The 22,295-nt window shown below is 36.8% G+C and overlaps 2 protein-coding genes across 2 annotated transcripts in view; one reads left to right on the top strand and one right to left on the bottom strand.

Annotated features, from left to right (window-relative positions):
* LOC140141566 (solute carrier family 4 member 11-like) overlaps positions 1–22,295 on the bottom strand; it is a 302,152-nt gene that overhangs the window by 277,432 nt on the left and 2,425 nt on the right. The window lies entirely within an intron of this gene.
* Positions 591–2,186, top strand: LOC140141653 (uncharacterized). The gene has a single exon (XM_072163563.1). It carries the CDS (start codon positions 591–593, stop codon positions 2,184–2,186), a length of 1,596 nt encoding a protein of 531 aa, XP_072019664.1.

Below are 22,295 nucleotides of genomic sequence, written 5' to 3' on the forward strand. Positions count from 1 at the left end.
ATGATTGTTATGTAATAAAATTAATGAGCCTTTATCATGTTTTGTATCTTTTTCTTATTTATCAGATCCATTGTGGAATTAATAGAAGAATCTATTGAGAAACCGATTGAAGCAGACCAATCATTAAGGAAAGCCTTGGGTTTACTACGAGATAGACAGAAGCTGATCAAATTAGCTGAACAGAGCGAGCATGGTTGGACAACCGTCGCTGAATACGAGACCAATGAGCTGGCTGAAGATGAAGACGATGAGAAGAGGATCATGCGGGCAGAAGCAAGAGCAGGGAGGAAAATCAAACAGAAACAGCAAGCCAGAAAACCCCCAAAATGCTTCAAGAGAGACATTCAGTCTACTTCTGGTTTTACTCCTAGGGCTAATCCTAATCCGCTTTTTCTTGGCAACCCGGGTATGGCCCGGTTTTAAGCAAGCAAAAGGAGCATGTTTTTTCTGTGGCAAGTTCGGGCACTGGAAAGAATCCTGTCCAGCACGCAGTACCAGTCAATACAGAGATCAGAGCTACCAGAGTTCAACCCAGACTGGAAACAGCCGCTAAAGTAAATAACAAAGTTAAGTATGATCTTGTAGAAATCATGAATATAGAGAATTCTAATGTGCTAAATGATCTAGCAGAATATGAAGATGGTACATGCGATATTAAAGTTTCTGGTAGATTAAAATCTCACCAAGAATTTTGGCACAAGATTGGTGCTCCTGATTTCATTTTGGATATCGTAAAATATGGCTATGTTATCCCATTTTATGATTTGCCGCCAAATCAATTTTCAAGAAATAACAAATCGGCTTTGGATAATGGCGATTTTGTAACTAGGGCTATTTCTGATTTAGTCAAATTAGGCACAGTTGAGGTTTGCCATATAGCGCCACATGTTATTAACCCTTTAACAGTTTCTGTCCAGTCGAATGGTAAGAAGAGGTTAATTCTTGATCTAAGATTAGTGAACCAATTTATTCATAAGAAATCAGTAAAATTCGAAGATATGAGGACAGCTTTGTTGTTCCTGAAGAAAGGTGGGTATATGTTTAAGTTTGACCTTAAATCAGGATATCATCATGTGGATATACATCCGAGCCACCAGACTTTTCTTGGTTTCAAATGGACAGTTGATGGTAAGAGTACTATGTTCAGGTTTACCTCATTACCATTTGGTCTCAGTTCTGCAGCTTTTCTATTCACGAAAACGGTTCGACCCCTTGTTAAGAAATGGAGGAGTGAAGGTAAAAACATAGTAGTGTTTTTGGATGATGGATTAGGTTTTGCAGATAGCTTTGTGGAAGCCAATTCGGTAAGCGAAGAGATTAAGGCTGATCTTATTGCTTCTGGTTTTGTACCAAATGTTCAAAAATCAATCTGGTTGCCTACTCAATACATGGAATGGTTAGGTTACAGTATAGATACGCAATCTGGCAGTTTCAAAGTACTTGAGAAGAGAGTGCAAGACATTTATCAATCTTGTTTAGGTATGTTAGATTCTCTAAAGAAGTCCTCCTTTGGAAGAGTAAGTGCAAGACTTTTAGCAAGTATTACAGGTAAGATAGTTTCCACGGGGTTAGCGGTGGGAAATATGTCTAGCTTAATGACTAAAGCAATGCATGTTTGCATCGAAACAAAGGCAAATTGGCATTCTTTTGTTCATTTATCCACTCAAGCTGTCGAAGAGTTAAAATTCTGGATTGAAAACATCCGTATTCTCAACAATAATCAGTTGGAGTTTAAGCCATCCGCTACTAGAATAGCATATTCGGATGCAAGTAGCACAGGATATGGTGGGTATGTGATTGGTTTAGGAGATGATATAGCACACGGTCTATGGCCTACTGAAGAAATGAAAACAAGCTCTACATGGAGAGAATTAAGGGCAGTTGACCTAGTGATGCAATCTCTAGTTGGTAAGCTGTCCAATCATAGGATTAAGTGGTTTACTGACAATCAAGCAGTAGCTAAAATAGCTAAACAAGGTAGTATGAAACCTGATTTGCACAATATAGCGTTAGATATATGTGGGACTTGTGTCAGGCACAACATTTCCTTGGAAGTAGAGTGGATACCTAGAGCAGAAAACGACAGAGCTGATTTCATAAGTCGTATTGTAGATTCTGACGATTGGGCAATAGCAGATTCGGTGTTCAATCATTTTGATCATTTTGATCATGGAGCATTACAGTAGTGCTCTGATCAATAACAGTACCGACAATTAATGCTAATTTCTTGTGTTTTGGTATGTTTATTCGTTTGTGTGAGGGGGGCCCGGTGGGGGATCTCAGGGTCGGGAGGTATGAGTGAAGAACAATATATTAAGATGAGGCAGTATACTGCATTTGTTTTAGTTAAATGACTAAAACTAGGAAAATATGGCAATGTTATTCTCTAAAATTACACCAATGAAATGAAACACAGCAATATTGCAAGGCCTATCCTAAATGTATTTAAACTTATCAACCCTGAACATCACCCAGGGATGTGGATCAACATCATCAGCTTACAGCAAATCATTGATGTCCCCAAAAATGGACCGTTTTGACATTTTCACTATCAAAACTGTGAAATAATGACATTATTAGTAAATATAGGATATTTTGTAAGCTTTATTCAAATTTCACACCTACACATACTCCTGACTTATTTTTCCAAGAATCATGAAAATAAGTTAATAAGAATGATCCTACACATTATGCATATACATGTGATTATGCAAGTAAATTTTCACCCGCCCCATCAATTGATAGGGACGTTTGTATTCCTATCACACACAAAAGTAGTATTTCTGCACCTCATGGTCCAATATGTCATATACCTGTATAATATCATATTCTCCTATAATTTGCTGGGTGTCTTTCCTAAACATGCTTTGCTCCTTTCCACTTTGTCATATTATACATATTTCATATCACAACTTATGATTAATATTTTCATAGTCGACGACCGACTGGCGCTACACCTTTTATGCTCTACAATTGTATGCACTTATAATCACATACAAAATCACTAAGTTACTATCTGAAGAACAACTGAGCCAATACTGTAGTATGTCTGTCATCATTAGAAATTTAGAATCATTAGAATGCATTTGTCCTGTAAATATTTGTTATGGGCATCAGATCAACATCATCAACGTATAGAAAGATGATTGATAAAACAGTCCCCCAAAATGGACCATTTCGACATTTTCACTATCAAAACTGAGACGTAATGATATTGTTTGAAGTAATTATTAGCAAGTTTGAGTTTGGGATTTTTGACAAATCTGTTTGATATTCTTGTCCTTACAATTTCACATGCATAGAAAATCAATGCCAAATCCAGTGGCGTACCGTGACCGCTCCTACCCCGGGGGGCTGAAGAAAATTTAATTTTGCCGCCCTTCCTCAACATCCGAAATGGTTGACCCAATTTTTTTTTTCGGTGGTTTGAAAAACTGAAGAGCAAAAAAAAAAAAAAAAAAGTTTTTAGGCACTAGCGCCCTAAAAGCAACGGATCGTACCATTTTTTCACAGTTTTTTATGCTTTTTCAAATTACTAATTCTTTTTGCCACCCCTTCTTCTTCCACCGCCCTTCTTTTTGCCGCCCTTCTTTTCCGTCGCCCTTCTTTTTTGCCGCCCCTTCGTTTTTGCAGCCCCTTACTTTGACCCTCGGGGGGCTGGCGCCCCCAAAGCCCCCAAAAAATACGCGCATATTTCTATGCGCTGAATATCGTCATTTGCGATGTCAGTGTTCAATAATCCCATTTATCCATCACTGTTTCAATTTTGACCTATTATGAGTTTTTGTACCCACCACATACAAAGGTCATTCAATGAACATACACACATATTGGGATTAAAGAAATTTGCCCTTACAGATGAGCATGTTTGCAATCCTAGTACAATTTTTACAATGTAATTGCATCTCAAGGTCAACTCTATGTTCATAACCCCTTTTACGAATCGATTCCATTCCATCACATGGCACTTATGCAAGCACTCCTTGACATACAAGTTCATAATTTGAATGTTAAGTTGCAAGCTGCTATAATGAGTTCAGGCATGTTTTATAAGGTAAGATATACATTACAGTTGATCCATGTGTGGTTATGTGGTTACCATTTGAGGTCTATTTTTAGCAATTTTTATTCCTTTTGGTGTGAATCTGCTAATCAATTCTTGCGAATATTCTTGTACAGATATTTGTACGACTCAAAGCATAGATCCTAATATATATAAGGGATATAGGGTCGATTCTCAAAATTGCTTCTCGAAAATTTCTCAAGTCTACAGTAGATGATTTGCAAGAATCAAAGAATTCAATCAAAAGCTTTTAAAGAATCAAGAGAGAATTGAGATTGATTCTTGAGAATCAAGGTTGATTATTGAGAATCAAGACTGATTACTGAGAATCAAGACTGGTTACAAAGAATCAAGGTTGATTATTGAGAATCAAGACTGCTTACTGTGAATCAAGACTGATTACTGAGAATCAAGATTGATTATTGAGAATCAAGACTGATTACTGAGAATCAAGATTGATTCTTGAGAATCAAGATTGATTATTGAGAATCAAGACTGATTACTGAGAATCAAGACTGATTACTGAGAATCAAGACTGATTATTGAGAATCAAGACTGATTACTGAGAATCAAGATTGATTCTTGAGAATCAAGATTGATTATTGAGAATCAAGACTAATTACTGAGAATCAAGATTGATTATTGAGAATCAAGACTGATTATTGAGAATCAAGACTGATTACTGAGAATCAAGACTGAGTACTGAGAATCAAGACTGCTTACTGAGAATCAGGATTGATTATTGAGAATCAAGATTGATTACTGAGAATCAAGATTGATTATTGAGAATCAAGATTGATTATTGAGAATCAAGAGTGATTACTGAGAATCAAGATTGATTATTGAGAATCAAGACTGATTATTGAGAATCAAGATTGATTATTGAGAATCAAGACTGATTATTGAGAATCAAGATTGATTATTGAGAATCAAGACTGATTACTGAGAATCAAGATTGATTATTGAGAATCAAGACTGATTATTGAGAATCAAGATTGATTATTGAGAATCAAGACTGATTATTGAGAATCAAGACTGATTACTGAGAATCAAGACTGAGTACTGAGAATCAAGACTGCTTACTGAGAATCAAGAATGATTCTTGAGAATCAAGACTGATTATTGAGAATCAAGACTGATTACTGAGAATCAAGACTGCTTACTGAGAATCAAGAATGATTCTTGAGAATCAAGATTGGTTACAGTACATTATTCTAACGCTGAGAAATGGTGCTTAAGTTTTTTACTTTTGCACATGCAAAAACCCTAAGCAGAGGCTCAATTTCATCACATGTTGGATGAACTAAAATTAATCCTAACGAAACTCATCAATTGAGAACTAATTGTTGTAACTTTCTGTAGATAATGTTCCCTAATTTCCAATTAAATCTTATCCTACACCTATGTACAAGGCTACAAGCACCTTCAACTTTCTTGAAAATAAGAAAAAAAATGTCCTTTTCAGGCAAAGTTGTCTCATCTAAGATTACTACTTAGAGGTTAATAACTGCGCATCGGTTATTTGGAGGGCATTGTGAAAAATCTAAACATTTTGCCTTTGGAACCGAGGAATATCCTGAGGCGAGCCCGAGGGATATTCCGAGGTCCAAAGCAAAATGTTTAGATTTTTCACAATGCCCTGATATATTCTGATGCAAAGTTATTAACCTCATTCCTCTTCGCCACTTAAACTTCTTCACCTTACAAAATAGCACAAAATATTGCTCAAAAGTTTATAAAAATAGATGATTTTTACATCTTCCCTTTCCAAAAATCGATCAGGCTAAAACAGGACAACCAATAACAAAAGTGCGTATTACAATCTGTGCAAATATGGTAGCGAGCAATCCAAATACTGCAGCCAGCGCAGCAGCGCCAGTTTGTTCGACGCACAACAACACGCATAACGCCGGTCAATTGTGTGCGACATTGGAACAATTACGCATTTTTGCGGTCAATTGTGAGATATTAATGACCTCGATTTGCGTTCGCGTTTTCACAAATAATAAAATATGATTGGATCGCACGCATCGCGTTTATTAATGAGGTTATGAATTTAGTGTAAACAGCCTGCAGGATTGGAACTGACTTGCAAATTTACACAAAAGAGACGTTTTCCCCACCATTGCATTAACTCTCTTCACGCGGGTGTCGACTGCAGACGACATGTTTCAAAAAAAATTTAAAAATTTAAAAATTTCAGAAATGTAAATTTTCATGACCATATTTGTAATCAGCTTGAAAAATGCATTGAAATGAGTACAAACAAGCCTAGGATTGGTTCAGTAGTTCTTAAGATAGCTCTTGATATTTTGAGAAACTATTTCAAAACTTCCAACTTTTTCTGTTGAGGCGCATGGCTAGCACGCAGAGCATTAATCATCAGTGCCTATCCATTTAGCCCTCGATATGCAATAATACAACCCCCACATCATGTATAGGTATTTTTAAATATTTTTTTATTGACAAAAACATTTCTACACATTTTTCATCTTAAAATAATACAAAGATCTAAACAAAAATCTACAACAAAGTTTGGGATGGTATATACTTTGTAATTGTATTGTCAAAAAAACACGAACATGCGAAACAAGCAAAAAAAACTACAGGTATTCGACATGTACAGTCACCATTGTACATGATGCAATTACGCGACAGAGCTGAGATACTTCCAATTTTCTAATTTATTTACTAATTCATTTAAAATGCTACATTCTGCTGATTCCCTTGTCTGAATTAGTCTAACATCAGTACTTGGGATGTTTTAACAAGTCACTATGGCAGTCACCTGTACACAGGGCTATGGGCATTGTAACATGTAGGCTATAGGCTATGTAAAATTAAGGGCATCAGATATTTCAGAAATGTAGTGTCATTACTTTGCAGTGTATGTTAAATCTGATCAGACATTTCAGAAAATACCCTGGACAATGCTCATACTCTAACAGCAGTAAACCTTTACACAGAGGAAATGTGTATGCTCTGCGTGCTAGCCATTAGGCTTCAACATAATAAGCTCCAAGTTTTGAGATATTTTCAAAAATATCAAAGCAATTTTAAGAACCACTGAACTAATACTAGGCTTGTTTGTACTCATTTTGATGCATTTTTCAAACTGATTCCAAATATGGTCATGAAAATTTACAATTTTGACATTTTTGAATTTTTGAAAAAAAGAAAAGAAAATTGTCGTCTGCAGTCGACACCCCTGTGGAGGGTTAACATTGACTGCTCAATGCCTGGCATGAATAAATTTATCCAACAAATATCAGGCATGTCCCTCAGACTGCACTTTCCTAAAAAAAACCTGAAAATGTGCGCAAAATTGGACAAAAAGTACCAAAAAAAAAAGGCTGAAATTAAATTAAGTTTGGAAATTTTGACTAAAAAAACCAACTGCAGTCAGTTTTAAGACTGAAAATTCTCATGCCTGAAATGTCTCCATTTTGTTTTTCAAAGTTGCTGACATCCCACCCAACCTCTCACTCTTAAATTGTGTACCTCGCTCACGCACACGGCTCAGCCAATACGGAAGTAGGCATTTTGCAACATCTTGTGATTTTATGCACGACTCCCACTGTGTATTCAAACATAGATCCTAAGGACCTTGGATGGCAGCTCTATAAGTGAAAGGGTAAGAAAAGTATACGCTATTCCTGTTGAAATACATACACCCTGTATAGAAGACATGACTTTAATCTCCCATACAGGGAGTGTAGATTTCAAATGGAGTCATCCATTTAGGTAATCCCATTTGAAATTCACACCCCCTGTGTGGGAGATTGAGGGCATGTCTGCTTTAGAAGACATGACCTTAATCTCCCACACATGGGGTGTAGATTTCAAATGGAGTCACCCATTCAGGTAACCCCATTTGAAATTCACACTCCATATGTGGGATATTGAGTCTATGTCTTCCATAGGGGGTGTATGGATTTCAACTGGAATAGCACTATATGAGAAAAACACGTCCATGTAGGAATAAAACAAAACACCTGACTTGGTGGTTATTAATGCTCTGATTGTGGATCGATGTTCCAATGTTTTTGCCAACACAACAACTTCATGTTTGAATAATAACGGGGAATCTAAGGGGCAGCGCCTAAGCTAGAAATAGAAGTTTGCTTGTTATCTGAATAAAATTCCATGTCCTTGACATTTAAAATATTGACTAGAAATAGGTGAAATATATTGATATGCTATTGTTGTGTAAATATGATCTACTTAAGGGATCCAAAATGAGCGTTTATTGCGTTTCGACAGTATTTTTTGTGGGACATGAGATCACCTCAGACCTATCAAATTGCATTCTGAATACGAAGCATGTCTTTCTGATATCAAATAATTTTCATTTTTTTTAAATCACAATATAATACAAATTTTATGACAAATTATAAAAATTTGATATTTTTCAAATTTTGATATATAACAGTCCTCGAAGTAAATTATATAAATCTAATGATATATTCTTAAAGTGTATGTAGCAGGGAGGAAAAGCCGACGGTCAATTGAAAATTTTGACCTTTCATATTGAAGATATGGATTTTTTCCCCAAAAAGACCTAATTTGTTTTGGGGTTTTGGAAAAAAATCCATATCTTCAATCTGAAAGGTCAAAATTTTCAATTGATCGTAAACTTTTCATCCCACCTACATACACTTTAAGTATAAATCATCAGATTTATAAAGTTTACTTCAAGTACTGTTAAATATCAAAAATATCAATTTTAATGATTTGCCATAAAATGTGTATTAAATTGCTAATTTCAAAAATCAAAATTATTTGATATCAGAATGACATTCTTCGTATTCAGAATGCAATTCGATATGTCTGATGTGCTCTAATGTCCCAAAATAAATACTGTCCAAACGTTCATACCCCAGCCCTTAAAGGTTTTGACAACTGTGATTATATTTTAGCATATGCAAAGGCATCATTTTTGAAGCTTTTTAACCATCCCATTTAAAAAGTTATATATAGTTTAAAGGAGTATTTCGTGATCCTATAGCATCCTCTTTTTACAGTAGATATCCACGAAAAAAGCTTATTCCCTGACAATGTGTTGTAATTTCATTCTGGTGTACAAGAACATAATTCAAATTTCACGATATTTTTGCTAAACGGATTAATCTGCAAGACATTTTTGTACATAAACATTATGTAGCCAGAGGTTTCCAGTGGTATAAAGATCTCAATTATTTTTGAGAAAAGTGGGGGGGGGGGTGATGCTGTTGATCACCAAATGCTCTTTTTAAATCAAGTCACATGTTATATACAATGTTGGCACCCCATGCAATGTATTTGATATAAAAGCAATGTTACAACATAGGCTAACATGTAAAGAATACCCCCCACCACCTGAAAAAAACCAGATTTTGCTTAAAGCCTTAATGTACGATCTTTTAGATTTTTCTTCCAAAATGATAATATGCAATCATTATGAAAGTTCCCAATACATTTGGACGCGAAAAATATTGGGAATTTGCAAAGAAACAACATCATAAACTTCACCTCTATCACTCAAAACATCTAGCACTATTTGGATTAGGACAGCGAGTTCAGCCTCAGAGTTAGTCTCCTACGCGGCCAGTTTGGTTACGCTCCCTCCACCTGTGAAGGGGAGCGTAACCAAACTAGTTTTTAGGAGAATACGGTTTGCGATCGTGGCCGACATAAAATCATAATCTAAAAAATTATGATTTTATGTCAGACCAACAGAAAATCAACCAGTTTTACTACAAATAGGGCAAATTTGACAGTTTGCTCATAGATTTAAGTTAGAACATGTGTAAGTATTACAAATATGTCAACAAATCGGGTTTGAAAAAAATAAAGGTAAATTCTGAAAAAAGATCGTACATTAAGGCTTTAACTCATGCCACACCTCATAGAATACTAAAGCCCCTTGATAATGAATCAATGTTATTTTGAACAGTTTAGGCCTAGACATCATGCTTACAGCTTAGGCTAACATGGAACAGATATACCCCTCTCCCCCACCTGAGAAAAAAGTCAGATTTGGCTTAAATCATGCCACAATGTTATACAGTGTTGAAGTCCCTTGCTATGTACTTGATATCAAATCAATGTTACTTTGGAAACTCTATAGACTTCATGCTTACAGCATAGGCTAACATGGAAAGGATATTGCCTAACCAATGACAAGACCATATCAAGCTAGAGGCATAACACAGGTTATTTCTGATCATCAAGTAGTTGAATGACATCTTACACAAGCAACCTGTAGACAGGGCTCGAAAAAATGTTAATTTCCCGGGAAGCTAGCTAAATTTCCCGCAATTTATAGCATGTTTTTATACACAATTTCCCTCCAAATACCAGAATTTCCCTCCAAACACCAACATTTCCTGGGAATGAGCTTCCCAAATTCCCCACTTTTTCGAGCCATAATAATAATAATAATTAACAACATTTTTAAAGCGCAAAATACAAAGGTTTCTAAGCGCTAGCTACAACTTACACTACAACTTACACTACTACAAAATGACATGAACATGATAAGCAATAAATACAGAGTCAATTAATTGAACAAGAAAGTTTTGAGCTTGGTCTTGAATTGATCAATGGAGACAGCGGAACGGATAGTGAAAGGGATATTGTTCCAGAGGAAGGGTGCCGCCACTGCAAAGGCCCGTCGCCATAGGAAGATGTTTTGACAAGCGGTCCGGGTTTTAAAGCGAGCTGGTGAGCGGAACGGAGAGATCTGTTAGTGGATAATGATATGAGGTTGCAGATGTAGTTGGGTGCATGTCCATTAAGAGCTTTGTATGTTAGCAGCAGGATCTTGAAATGGATTCTTTTCTCAACAGTCAACCAATGAAGTTCGTCTAAAATAGGAGAGATATGTTCATAGCGCTTAGTACCTGTAATGAGACGGGCAGCAGAATTTTGAATTCTCTGAAGTGATGACAGGAGGTTGTCGGGTAAACCATACAAAGAGAGAGTTGTTGCAGTCCAAATGAGATGTAACAAAAGCGTGGACGAGGCGCTCAGTAGATTGACGATCTAAATACTTGCGAATGCGGCCGATCTTATAAATACCAAGCGAGGCTTTCCGGCATATATTGCGAACATGGTCTTTTAACAGCAATGTATCGTCAAGCAAAACACCCAAATCTTTCGCAGAAATCTTTCGCCATGCCTGTTAAGGCTCTGAGTGAGTCCCGGGAATTTGAGTCCCGCCCGATAATCCTATTACCGGGCAGGAAATTCCCTGCTGGTACTGAATTTAAAAAAAAAAATAAAAATTTTTTTTTTTTAATTTTTTTTTCAAAGTTTTTCCGGTTTTGTAGTGTCTCTGGACCTAGACCTAAATGCTAGGATTTTTTTTTTTTTTTTGCAATTTTTTTTTTTTTTTTGCAATTTGGTGCCGGTACCCTTCGAAAAAAGTTCGGGTACCGGAGCCAATTTCCGAAAATGAGAGCCTTAATGCCTGTAGATCTCATATAATGTTAACACAAAATGCCACTGTAATCAAAATTAAGCCTAAAACTATAATTTCTTCTTACTACCAGACATTGCAGAATGGGCATTGTATTCGGCCATTCCAGTTGAAATCTATACTCCCTATGGAAGACATAACTTCACAAAGGGAGTGTGAATTTCAAATGGGGTTACCTAAATGGGTGACTTCATTTAAAATCAACACTCCCTACGGAAGACACAACTTCACAAAGGGAATGTGAATTTCAAGTGGGGTTACCTGTATGGGTGACTCCATTTGAAATCTATACCCCCTGTGAGGAAGATTAAGGTAATGTCCTCAATAGGGGGTGTATGGATTTCAACTGGAATAGCCCATTATTACTGAGGGGTTACTTGAATGGGTGACTCCATTAGAAATCAACACTCCCTGTGAGGAAGATTAAGGTAGTGTCCTCCATAGGGGGTGTATGGATTTCAACTGGAATAGCCCATTATTATAGAGAACTATCATTTTAATGAAATCTGACAGAGATGAGCAGCGGCTATTGCTATTTGAGATGTGCCTGTCTGGTGAAAATCCTGCAAGTAGCCAGACATGAATCCCGGACATGAATCTGAACATCACAATAATACTCTATACTACTGGTGTAATAGTATGACAACAAGTCTGTGCAAGGCACCTGACCTACATTGGTCATGTCAAAAGAAAGCCGCCTCTGGCTATATATCTGATCATTACCTCAAAAGGAAGGGTTATGCAACACTCTAAAAGGATGACACATGTATTGGATGGACAACATCACATTGTACCTTAAACCCAATGGCGAATTAACCACTAACATATCGGATGGACAACATCACAGTTGTACCTTAAACCCAAAGGCAAAAGAACCACTAACATATCGGATGGACGACATCACATTATACCTTAAACCCAACGGCAAAAGAACCACAAATGTATGGACGGCATCACCGGTGTATCTTAAACCCGATGGCATGCCAGTAGTTATGGCAACTTTGCTGTCAGATGGGTGACATTTTGAAAATACCTGCCCACCTGATGGGTAACTGTTAATTTTTTGTCAGGGTGAGAAATGTTAATGTTGGGACAGTAACTTCTGAAGTCAGGTCAGTATTTTTTTACCAATACCAACCAACCAACCAATGTTCCAACCTGCAGGCCCATACGCAGGATTTATTTTGGGGGTGCTGATTTTGAAAAAGTGGACTTTTTTTCCAAGGGGGGCGATTTTGTGAAAAGTGGACTTTCTTCCCCAAATTTGGACCCTTTTTGACCAAAAAAGCGTAAAAACCTGATTTTTTTGCTCACTACGCTCGCAAATTCTGAATTTTTGGGACTTCATGAATACTTTTGCAAATTTGGGGAGGTGCGGTCGCACCCCCGCACCCCCCCCCCTGCCTACGGGCCTGCATATAGGTGTACACAAATTCTGTACAAAGTATCTGACCCACTTTGGTCATGTCAAATGATTGCCTCCTCCAGCTAGATATCCGAACATAACCTCAGAAGGGAGGGTTACACCAAACACTTGAATGTATCAGATGGACAACCATTACAGTTATACCTTAAAACCCAATGGCAAAAGAATCACAAATGTATGGGATGGATGACATCACAGGTGTATCTTAAACCAGACGGCATGCCAGTGATGGGCAACTTCGCTGTCAGATGGGTGAAAATTTGAAAGTACCTGAGAAATTTTAATGTTGGTAGGGTGATATTTGAAGTGGGTCAGTCAGTATTTTTACTTGCCAATCAATATCACTGGTGCCAAAAAGTGAACATACAGCTTTTGACAACAACAAATCTAAATTTCAAGCATTATGAATCCATAGCAGAAAGAGAACATACAACAGGGCTGATTGGTAAGGAATATTGACAGTGTATAGTGTATGGGGGGGCATTTAGTGTCCCTTTGTCCTTAATCAAGTACCCCCCCAGCTGACAGTTTATACAGGTGTATATGGAAAGGGTCTAGATTCCTGCCCAGTAGCGTAGCCAGGGGGGGGGCAGAGTGCCCCCTGACAAAAAATGAAAAAGAAAAGTACCCCTCTGACAAAAAAAACCAAGAGAAAATCAGGAGGGCAAAGGAAAAGAAAAAGGGCAAGGAGCCCCTTTTCTAGCAAAATTCAGGGCCAAAATAGTGTAAAATACCATTTTTTTTCACGCTACGCGAGCACATCATCCCAATAAGGCCCTTTTCGGGAAGCTCGAAGACATACAGTCTCTATGTATTGTATGATGCAACTGCAATTTTTTTCGTCTGTGCCCCCAAAATTTTATTTTGCCCCCCCTGACCAAGAAAGCTGGCTACGCCCCTGTTCCTGCCCCTCCCCCCCCCCCATTTATGAAAGTTTACTTTCTTTCTATTCAATTACCCTCAGCAGCAACTTCATAGGTAGATGGCAAACTAAGTTGGTGTTAATCAAAACGTAATATTTAAGAGAATTTGTTTTACACTCTTCTTTTGCTGACAGAATAATGATTGACAAAAATATATGAGAGAGAGTGGTAATACTGGACACAGGGTAATTACATGTTGGGCTTCTTACCTCATCAAAATGACCGGCCAGGTTGGCTACACATGCAGTCTTGCCACAACAAAGTAGGGAATAAAGCCTGAGAAGAAGTTCATTTGAAAGTTTTACGTCAGAGGGGAGGTAATAGCACTGTGAACCAAAAGTGTCTCATACCTAACTGCATAATACAATGACCTCAATCGCTTCAAGTTTGACCTCAAATGGTAGAGTATGAGTTTGTATACCCAACCCATTCAAAGGTCATTCTATAAGTGTACAAGCATATTGATGTCAAAGAACTGTGCCTTAACGGATGATGATATTTGAGATCATATGGTGTAGATATGTAAGAGGATCCCTGCATAGGGATGACTAGGTAAGGTGTTTCATAAGAGCAACTTCTATATTAACCTTCTGTGCTGTGGTCTCATACAAATTTTATCAACTCACAAAAAATTACATTTAAATCACAAAAATGTACAAAATCTGACAAATTTGCAAGAATACTTTCCTAAAGGATTTCAAACACACTTGCACTAATTTAGTGATCTGTTGCAGGTTAATTTACTGGGATTCTTAGAAGGAATACAAGTTGGCAATTACCGGAGGAGACATGTTCTTTTTGATGTGAAGGATGTTGCTTACTTAGCCTAGACTCTGTGTTATCCCAATGTGACAACTAAACGTGGCTCTGATCAAACCTGAGCAGAGTTGTGTGTGTAGGCATTGAGGAACTAGCAAGGGATTTCATACACGCCACGTAAAACACTGGCTAATAAACAAATTAAAGCTGAAACATCGCAGTATACTATTTTTCACCTTGGCAAGTCAGTAGCATCAAACCGCGGAAAAGTGCGGGCATACACACACACATGAATTTTAAAATGCCGCACATACTGCAGTTACTGTCCGTTTTCCTATACACAATACACAGTGCTCTCACCATTGACGCGGGACCTTTACAAATAGTGTATGTTAGAAGTACATTGCATTTGCCTAGTTAACATCACTGTGTGAAAAATAACCGGCCAATATTTAAACTATTCTCCAAACTTCTAGCAAATATATTTCTCTAACATGACCTAAAATTACAGCTCCAACTTCAAACCCCATACTCTTTTCCCCTCCAAATAAATAACAATGTGAGACTAATAACGACAAAATTCTCAGAAAATGCTAAAAGCACCACAACCTCACCACACCATATAAAAAAGCAATATACAAACCCCTTGCTCCAACCAAATTGCCTTTCACTTTAATCTTCCAATGAAAATCTAACAAGGCAGTGACTTATTGGGGCATGCTACATGGGATACTAAATGCACATCAGTCTGCACTTCTGGAATGTGGATCAATGTAGACTTGCGTAGTTACTTTGTACTAAGGCTGTGACCTATCGGGTAATGACATATTCGGGTACCCGAGGTTAATTTCGGGCGGGTAACCGGGTACCCGTTTCAAACGTTAAAAAAAAAAAAAAAAAAAAAAAAAAACTTTGAAAGAAAAAAAAAAATCCGTAAATGGAATTTGTATCCGGGTAGGGAAAAAACGGGCGGGTACCCGAATATCCGGGCTTGAGTCACTGCCTTACTTTGTACACTGTGCAATCATGTAGTAACGGTGAGAATTTTGCGGAATTTGAAAGCAACATTGCGTAAAACATAATGCTACAATGTAACAGAAGCCTGGGGGAGGGGGTGGCACTAGTATTCCAAGGAGAATATCATGCTCATGCATGAACATTCAAAACAAACACTAAACATACAAGTATTTTCCCAGGCTTCCATAATGCAGAACTGCCAACCTATCGAAGTCAGAAAGAGGGACATTGAGACCAAAACCTTGTACATGTACACAAACCAGATACTGACAAATTCAAAGACTTGGGGTGTGCAATACTTTCAGAATTCAGGGAAGGTTTGCAGATCTTAATTGATCACAATAGACTAAAGACAATGCTACAGCAAAATTTTAAAGTGAAATTTGCATCATTTTCTGCCGTTCTTACATTTAAATTTGCCATCACTGATATTTCCAGAAAGCAGGACTGTCGCTCTTTTTCACTTTGGAAAACTCCAAATGAGGGACAGCCCCTCAAAATGAGGGACAGTTGGCAGGTCTGATAATGGGCTATTCCAATTGAATCCATACACTCCCTATGGAAGACATGACCTTAATCTCACACACAGGGGGTATAGATTTCAAATGTAGTCACTCATTCAGGTAGCTCCTTTTGAAATTCACACTTCCTGTATGGAAGACTAAGGTCATGTCTTCCATAGGGGTTGTATGGAGAAGACCTTTTCTTTTTTCTAATAAGTGTTTGACACCCTAAATGATACACTTTTTTTGATATATCATGTTCAAAGACCTTTCAAACATACCCTTTTTCTGATTTATGATGTATTTGACACCCTAAACTGTGTATGCGCGTACACCGCTTGCCCATGAAAACTATATATATACTTTTTACGCGTTGTTTTGCATGACCATATAAATATCTTCCTCGAAATACAAGTACCCACACCCCGGAACAGAAGTACGCCTTGTGTTGCATTACAACACAGTAAAAGTTGCGCTGAGAACGTAGCATTTACATATCCACTGCACACGTTTAGTATACAATACAGGCCACAAAAGTGCACATTAAAGTGCATTAATATGGACCTCAACTCCTGTCTAGAATGCCCCAGTAACTCTCACCACTGACGGCTACACATGCTGTCATTTCACATGATTTTGAACAAGTCTTGCGTGAAAGAGTTCATAATGACTATGATATGCAGTAATCAGTTCATCATCCTTGTCATAAAACATTTAATTAAAGCTAGAATCTTTTGTAAAATCATCTCCAGTGTATTGGATTACAATATTGTAAAGATCTATGCTAATTTTTGCAGGTACTTTATTTCGTGACTTACCAATTAAGCAGCTATTTTGGCCAGGGACTTAATTTTACAAATCTACTACTAAACTTGGAAAAACACAAAATTATATTTTGGGTATTTTTCAAAATTTGCAAACCTGGATGCCTTTACACAAGTCTATACAAAAAAACACTCGTTTTATACAACAAATTATGTGACCATATCTAATAAGGTGACAAAGTGGGGAATTTTAATTAAGAATTTTCGGCACTCACAGAAAGAACGTTATTTTGATTAAATGCAGTTTCATTTACCAAGCTTAATTCCCATCAGATCATAACCTGATTTGACCATGTTATTACAAGGGCCAACCATTTTGCCGCTACAAAAATTTGCCTTTCTCTTTTCAATCTAATTTGGTCCATGCAGGCTGATTTTCCCCCTGCAATTCACTATAGTTTATGCAAAATTTCAGCAAAATGTGATAATTAGGTGGAGGGACATATTTAATGTTAGCTTTGGACATTTAATTATTTTATTTTCCACCCCACGTAACCATGTGAAAAATAAAGAAAATAATTAAATATCGAAAGCTAACGCTAAACATGGCGCCTTCACCTATGATTTTACTATAAATACTACTACATTCTGCCGTTTCACTCACAAAATTGATAGATGATGTTAACTCAAGTCATTCCTCTCAGTGTAATGTAAACCTTATATTATACAAGCTTATTCTTTTCTTCAGATGTTGCAGTTCCATGCAAATCCCCTCAAAAGTAGCCATTTTCCATATAATCCACATTATTTGCTCAATTTGAGGACTCAATATTTGTTGAAATCCATGCAATTTCCTATTTTTTCCATATAATTTGCTATTTATCTGTGCAAATTGTTGAGTCCTGTATATTATGCAATAGCACAGTAGTAAAATAAAATTGCTTTATAATATTTATACAACAAAATACTTTTTTTACTTATCCAGTGCACAAGGAATATATCATGCACAGGGTTAAGACTGTGTTGCTTTATGAAAGCAATTCCAGTGTAAGTCTAAGTATTTTGATAATAAATTGAACTAAGACAAAAAATGACTTTTTTTACTTAACTAGTACACAAGGCATATCATGCACATAGTTAAGACTGCTGCTTTATGAAAGCAAGCATAAGTCTAAGTATTTTGATAATAAATTGGATTATAAGACAAAAAATGACCTTTTTTACTTATCTAGTGCACAAGGCATATCATGCAAAGGGTTAAGACTGCTGCTTTATGAAAGCAATTCCAGCGTAAGTCTAAGTATTTTGATAATAAATTGGATTATAAGCCAAAAAATGATTTTTTTTTACTTATATCTAGTACACAAGGCATATCATGCAAAGGGTTAAAACTCACTGTTTTGATAATAAATTGCGTTATAATATTAATTCAAAAAATGACTTTTGTACTTACCCAGTGCACAAGGCATATCATGCACAGGGCTAAAGGTCTGTTCATACTACCACCACATTTGCAATGCGTTGCTTTGCTTTGTGATGCCGATATATCGATTACTTTAACGCAACTCAACGCAACTCGTTGCATTTCCAAGTTAAAATGTGTTTAACTTTATTGCAACAACGCACCGCATCGCAAAGCAAACGCATCGCAAATGCGGTGGTAGTATGAACGGACCTTAAGACTGCTGTTTTATGAAAGCAAGCGCAAACTTGTCTAAGTATTTTAATAATAAATTGCATTGCAATATTAAGACAAGTTTTTTAATTTTTTTACTATCCAGTGCACAAGACATATCATGCACAGGGTTAAGACTGTGCTGCTTTAATAAAGCAAGCATATGAGACAAGCTTGCCCCTTGCTATTTAACATTGAAAATGTTATATTTTGTGACTTACACAGCCGTGGGTGTCATCTTTTGTATTCAGAGAATCGATATAGTGTTCCAGTGGATATGCCTCTTTGCATATCATTTGATCTGCATGTTTGCAATGCTCTTACTGCAGGGCTAGTAATGAAGGGTGATAAAAATGTCTACAGCTCTACAACTTAGAGAATAAAGGATAGGAATTTTATTTTGCCTATCCTCTACCGTGTAGATAGGCGACAGGCAGGTCCAATATTTAGAGTAGTGGATGCCGGCGCAGCCGTATCCCACTACGATAAAAATATTGGACCTGCCTGTAAATCTATCATAGGTAGAGGATAGGCAAAATAAAAATTCCTATCGCTTATTCTCATTCTTAGTCAGTTAAATATTATTTTAATAACTGTAAACAATTTTTAAGCAAAACTAAGTTACCGTCATAAAACTCCCTCATTATAAAATGAACGAAACTTGTTTACAACTTCACGTATTCTGTTGCGCGTACTGCTAGCGCGTTAGCGTATTCCGCACTAGTCTATGCATACAGCGCGATACATACGGCGCACCTCTACAAGTGTGTAAAGCATTATCAAGACGCATGATGACGTGGGGTCGTCACGGCCTGATAAACGGCACCAAATCTTAAGTAGTGTCCAATCAAAAATGTGTCTCGAACTAGACCACTGACTAAGAATGTTACATAGATGTTATTAAAGGCACATATTTGACATTGGTAGTAAACCCCTATGGACAATTTCCACCAAATTTTAATTTTAGCATTTTTACTCAAAATGATGAAATAATATTAGCAATAACTGTGAGGAAAGGTTTATGTCCATTTTGAGCCAAAATAACAAGATAAAGTGAAGAAAACCCCACTATAATAGTCCTTATACCTTCCTCAAGTCAGTAAAGTGAAATCGAATTTTGAGATATTCTTAAAAACTGTTTTTACAGGAATATGTTATGCTAGATAAATTCATTACATCATTTCCTTTCTGAAAATGTATACTTTTATATACTTCTCATCATTCCATTTAGTGATACAATAAAAAACAGTATCTAAATTACTGACTCAAGAAAGGTATACAGACTATAATAGCTACTTAACATGGAGTTCGAGGGGGGGGGGGGGCTTAATGTCTGAATTATGACACAAAGTCAAAATTGCTTTGTAGACCTGACAAACACAACAAATTTAGCTGATTCCATGTTGGTGTAAGTTTGGACAAATATGCCAAAAAATCAGCTTTGAAACAAACCCATTGCATATTACAAAAACTTACTAATTGTTATGACCTCCTGTCATAAAAGCCTATCCCACAATTATATTACATACACTGTAAAATATTACCGTTATTTCACGGCACTTTGCTGTAAACTTCAGTTATAAGATTGTACATTTTGTCTTTAAAAGAGAAGGAACATCAATCTATAAATATTAAGTATTCATTTGATGTGCCAATTTCACAGGAAGGAAGAAAACAGCTGTTGAAAAATGTGATGCTCTGTTTAACAGTGTGTTCTGTTATTGTCTGTCATAGACATACCACTTAGACATATAAGTGCCCATACCTTACCAAAGCGGGAGGTGAAGACACACACCAAGGTGATTTTGACGGATTGACAGGGTTACTAGGTGGGGAGAAATATCGCATACATGTCTGACAAGCTTGTTTGCGTGATTACTGTGCCGTTATCGCCCGCGTCAAATGCAACATGTTCCATAGAGGCGAACATATCTGCTTGTTTGCGTCCGGGTTGCGTCCTTGTCAAAATTGTTGCAATGCAGCGTTGACTTCACTGCGCCAAGCAAAGTCGGTTGTCTAGGTACTTGTTTGTCTGGGTTGTCTGTATGGATATACCCCTCCAACATTGACTAAAATATCAAATTTTACCCCCTATTAAGTTGCTTGTGGTTCTGGGGTAGAGAGGGGCACATTATCATTGTTCCCACAAAATTTGGATATAATGGATCTTTTGGAGCTGTGAACAATTAAAGTCATGGTCTTTCTTGGCTTTCTGGTTGAAAACCATCTGACAAATACCAGAAATGTGAGGAATGAGCAATTTAGGCATCTTGAAGATGTTAAGCTGTAATTATCAAAATCAAGGGTCTTTTAGTGCTGTTATAGTAAAATTCACGGGTGTTATGGTCATTTGTGTCAAGAGAAAAAGCCACACCCAGCCCAGGTTTTTGGTAATTTACCACTTGCACGGTATGCTTGTGCCCCTCACTTCTTACAGTAATGTAAAATCAGATTTTTGATAATTTTTTTTCATTTTTTTTTCTGATTTTGCAAATAACTGATAGTACTTTAAGATGCAAGAACACAAAATGTCAAATATATTGATTATGTGTAACATGAAGCTATATACCTATTTGAAAACATCGCATCATTTTGCAAAATGAAAACATTTCAGTGAAAGTACCTGGCAAGAAAATTGAATCATTTGTTTTTTGAGCGAGGAGGAACAATAATGTAGTCTCGCTTAAGAAATGGAAAACAACATTCTTAGTTTGGCTGTGTAAATACTCTTTTTCGACATGGGACTTACGTGACTGATAATACACAATGTAAAAAGGCTGTGCTTTTAAAGCTAAAATAGCCACCTTTTTTGTGTTTCTTTTGTTTTATTTTAGTTGTTTGTTTTTCTTTTAAGTTTTGTCCTTTGTTTATTTTATAGTATAGAATTTAAAACAGATATAGTTTCATATTACTTTATAGGGTTTCCAGACCCACCAACCTTTCAGTGGACAAGGGGCAATCCACCCAAACAGCTCTTTTCAGAGCCACCAAATCTTCAGTAGGAAAGGGGTACCTATTACAACTTTTTTCAGAGCTCTCATCGCCAAATATGATCATCTGTAGACAGGTGGCAGTTTACATACATGCAGATCTCCTGATAGCTTTGACCTGAAGATCTGCATGCAAAACTCTTCATAGTTTTGACCTATGTGTCTAAAAATGCTCTATCTGGTCCAATTACCTCTAACCAGAATTGGCTGAGCTTCAAACGGGAGGTTAACAACTATCTTGGCGCCAACCTATCAGCGCTATCATACCGATAGCAGCTGTTAATGCCTAGTTCAGTTCATAGTTCAGACATAAAATAAAAAATAAAAATAAAACATTTATGTGGACTTTTAAATTAACGGCTCTGGAATTAACAGTGTAATGCCTGAAAATGAAAACCTCATGACAATGTCCCAGTATACAGTATAGCATTTGCATGTATGTAGGTTATTTATTCAAGAGCACATTCTAGTCCAGTGGGACACTTGATAATGAGCAGCACATCTGATGTTCTCGACAAGATGCGAGAAAGAATACTGATTTCAGATATATATTATTGAAAGAAGGTAGCCAAGATCAGTGACAGTAGACAAGAAGCAATTTGAAGGACAAATTACTTAGCTATGATTGTATCAAATATCTTGCATTGGAATTAATGGGAACACTGAAGGAGAAGACAAATATCAATCTTAACGAAAAAAATTTGTGCTCATGA

The sequence above is a fragment of the Amphiura filiformis genome, chromosome 19 (genome assembly GCF_039555335.1).
Source record: "Amphiura filiformis chromosome 19, Afil_fr2py, whole genome shotgun sequence".
In the NCBI taxonomy this organism is placed as follows: Eukaryota; Metazoa; Echinodermata; class Ophiuroidea; order Amphilepidida; family Amphiuridae; genus Amphiura; species Amphiura filiformis.